General features: G+C 42.6%; 1 protein-coding gene across 1 annotated transcript; it reads right to left on the minus strand.

The window, feature by feature from the left end:
- Positions 1–1,675: 1,675 nt before the first annotated feature.
- On the minus strand, positions 1,676–2,415 carry LOC149394088 (uncharacterized). Its single transcript, XM_089618258.1, has 2 exons — positions 1,986–2,415; positions 1,676–1,917 (listed from the first exon to the last, which is right to left on the minus strand). The coding sequence occupies exons 1-2, from the start codon at positions 2,413–2,415 to the stop codon at positions 1,676–1,678; spliced, it is 672 nt and encodes a 223-aa protein (XP_089474384.1).
- Between the last annotated feature and the right edge of the window lie 880 nt (positions 2,416–3,295).

Consider the following 3,295-nt stretch of genomic DNA (forward strand, 5'->3'; position numbering starts at 1 on the left):
CCGCTAACGATATGATTAGTCTAATAGTTTCTAGTCGAGCAACAGGAGCAAATACCTCGTCATAGTCGATGCCGGCTCTTTGGATGTATCCTTTTTCCACCAATCTCGCCTTATATCTTTCAACTTCTTCTTTGGAATTCTTCTTTGCCTTGTAGACCCACTTCACACCGATCGCCTTGTGCCATTTTGGAAGTGAAGCTAAGTACTCCCAGGTATCATTCTTCTTTATTGCCTTGATCTCTTCATCCATGGCGTTTCTCCAAGTCTTCTTTTCTAAGGCTTCTTGAAAGTTCATAGGCTCGTAGTCCGCAAATAGACAAAAGAGAGTAAGGTTGTCTTGATTTTCTGTTACCTCGTATAACTCTTGCAAGCTTCTAAAGTGGGGAGTCCTTTCACTTGAACTTTCGCCTTCTTGAGAACTCGGAGTTGGTGAAGTCGGTGGGGTAGCCGCATCTTCTCTTGATTGCTCTGGCTGCCCCACATCATCTTCTTCAAATTCTGGAAAGAAGTTAAAAATTTCATTGCTCGATCTCCAATCCCATTCTCATTCTTCTTCGAAGATGACATTTCGGCTGATGATCGTCTTCCCCGTATCTGGATTGTAGAGCTTGTAGCCTTTAGAGTTGGTGTCGTAGCCGATGAAGATGTACTTTTCGCTCTTGTCATCTAGTTTGCTTCTCTTTTCGTCCAACACATGAGCGTGAGCTATGCTTCCAAAGACTCTGAGATGAGAAATTATGGGCTTTCTTCCACTCCATGCTTCTTGTGGCGTTTTTCCCAGAACGCTTCTCGTCGGGGATCGGTTTGATAGATAAACCCCGCATGCTACTGCTTCTGCCTATAACTCCTTTGGTAGTCTCTGGCTCTTGAGCATGCTCCTCGCCATCTCAAGGATTGTTCTATTCTTCCTCTCCGCCACTCCGTTTTGTTGGGGGGTTCTTGGCACCGTTAGCTGTCGCCGAATACTGTTGTCTTCGCAATATTTCTGGAACTCGTTTGAAGTGAACTCTCCTCCTCGGTCAGATCTCATGGCTTTGATCACAAGTCCACTTTCCTTCTCAACATGGGCTTTGAACTTTTTGAAGTTCTCAAACACTTCGGATTTCTCCTTCAAGAAGTATACCCATGTTTTTCTTGAATAATCATCAATAAAGAGAAGGAAGTAGTTACTCTTACCAAGTGATCTTGGCTTGATCGGACTGCACACATCTGTGTGTATGAGTTCCAACAGCTTCTGAGCTCTTGAGCTTGACTCCTTTGGAAAGCTTATTTTGAATTGCTTTCCGAGTAGACATCCTTCACAGACTTGATTTGGGTGGTTGATGGAGGGAAATCCTTTGACCATTTCCTTCTTGGAGAGCAGCTCCAATCCTCCAAAGTTGAGATGTCCAAATTGAAGATGCCAAAGCCACGACTCCTCCTTGTAGCACATCTTGAGACATTGTGCGACGTCATTTTGAATGTTGAGGATGAACATCCTATTTCTTGTCATCGACGCCTTAGCAATGAATTTGTTTGCATTGTCTCTTATAGAAAGGTTACTATCTTTCAATCGAATATCATAACCTTTCTCTAAGAGTTGTCCTAGGCTCAAGATGTTGCTCTTCATGTTTGGCACGTAGTAGACATTGGAAATGAATTGATGATCCCCATTCTTCAATCGAATGAGAATGTTTCATTTACCGTTCACCGCCACCTTTGATTCATCTCCGAAAGCAACGTTCCCTTTCACCGATTCGTCAAGCTCTACGAACATGCTTTTTTGCCCGCACATATGGTTGCTCGCACCACTATCAAGGTACCATTGTGTATCTCCTCCCATTTCGTTGTCTTTGTGAGCCAACAAAACCGTTGAGTCTTCTTGGGTTCTTTCTTTAACATAGTTGGCCTTCTCTTCAACTCTATTGTTGCGCGGAGCTCTACATTCGGAAGCATAATACCCAAACTTCTCACAGTTGTAGCATTTGATCTGTGACTTGTCATACCTTGGTTTTGTGGCTCCTTTCCCACGACCTCTGGATGAGCTTTCTCCTCTTTGGTTGTTGTTGTCGTCATTGGGCCTCCAACCTCTTCCACGTCCTCGTCCTTGACCGCCACCTCTTCTTTGTTGGCTTCCACCGCGATCTTCATTTGTCGAATCGACTCGTGTCTTGAGTGCTTGCTCCACGATATCTTTATTCTTCTTTTTTTTTCTTCATAAGCTTGAAGCGTCCCGATGAGTTGCTCCATTGTCATGGCCTCCAAGCCCTTCGTCTCTTCGATGACAGTGACGATATGCTCGAACTTCGAATCCATGGATCTAAGAACCTTCTCCATGATTCTCACGTCATCTAACTTCTCGCCGTTTCTTTTGAGGTTATTGGTAACCATCAAGACTCTCGAGAAATAATCGGAGATGAGTTCACCTTCTCTCATGTGCAAGGCTTCAAACCTTTCTCTTAAAGTTTGAAGACGTACCTTCTTGACTTGATCCGCTCCCTTGTAAAAGGTTCAAAGCTTTTCCCAAGCTTCTTTGACCGACTTTGCTCCCGAGACCTTCTTAAACGTGTCTTTATCTAACCCTTGGTAGATTAGGCAGAGAGTCTTCTTGTCTCTCTTCCTTGAGTTTCTCAAACTATCCTTTTGAGTTTGAGATAGACTACCTTCGTTCTCCGGGTCAGCGTGGCCTTTCTCGACTATCTCCCGCACGTCGTGTGCACCAAGGAGAGCCACCATTCTAAGACTCCAGTTATCATAGTTGCTCTTCGTGAGCATAGGGACTTGGAAGGGAACACCGCTATTCGCCATCTTTAGGAGGATCTTGTAGCTCTGATACCACTTTGTTGGAAGGAAGTTTTGGGTTGGTGGAGAAAGTGTTTAGATATTTTGGGTGTTTAGGGAAAAGTTTAAAAATTTGGAGGCTTGGGTATAAAGTAGAGAGGTGGAGAATTTCTTCGTACAAAAGAGAACTTTTTATTTTTTGGCTTTATCCAAAAGTGTAGGATTACATCTCTATTTATACTAGTCTATGGAAATCTCTAGATACAACATTTTCTAGAGAATTCTCCTTATTAATGACTATCCTAGGTATTACAAGATTATTCTATAATTTATTCTCTCTAAGCTCTCTAGGCATATCAAGAATATTCTAGATAATATGACCACTTAACTAGGCCCAAAATACTAAAGGCCCAAACTACAACTAGAAATAATTAGGCCCAAGTACTATAACCCAAAATCAAGTTTAATTATTCAACAGCTTCTTCCTTTTATGCTTTCATATGGCACTTGCACAATCTTTTTTTCAATCCGCTAG

Source organism: Urtica dioica, chromosome 6, assembly GCF_054948205.1.
Source record: "Urtica dioica subsp. dioica isolate 48M chromosome 6, U.dioica_male_clone48M_v1_H2, whole genome shotgun sequence".
NCBI lineage: Eukaryota > Viridiplantae > Streptophyta > Magnoliopsida > Rosales > Urticaceae > Urtica > Urtica dioica.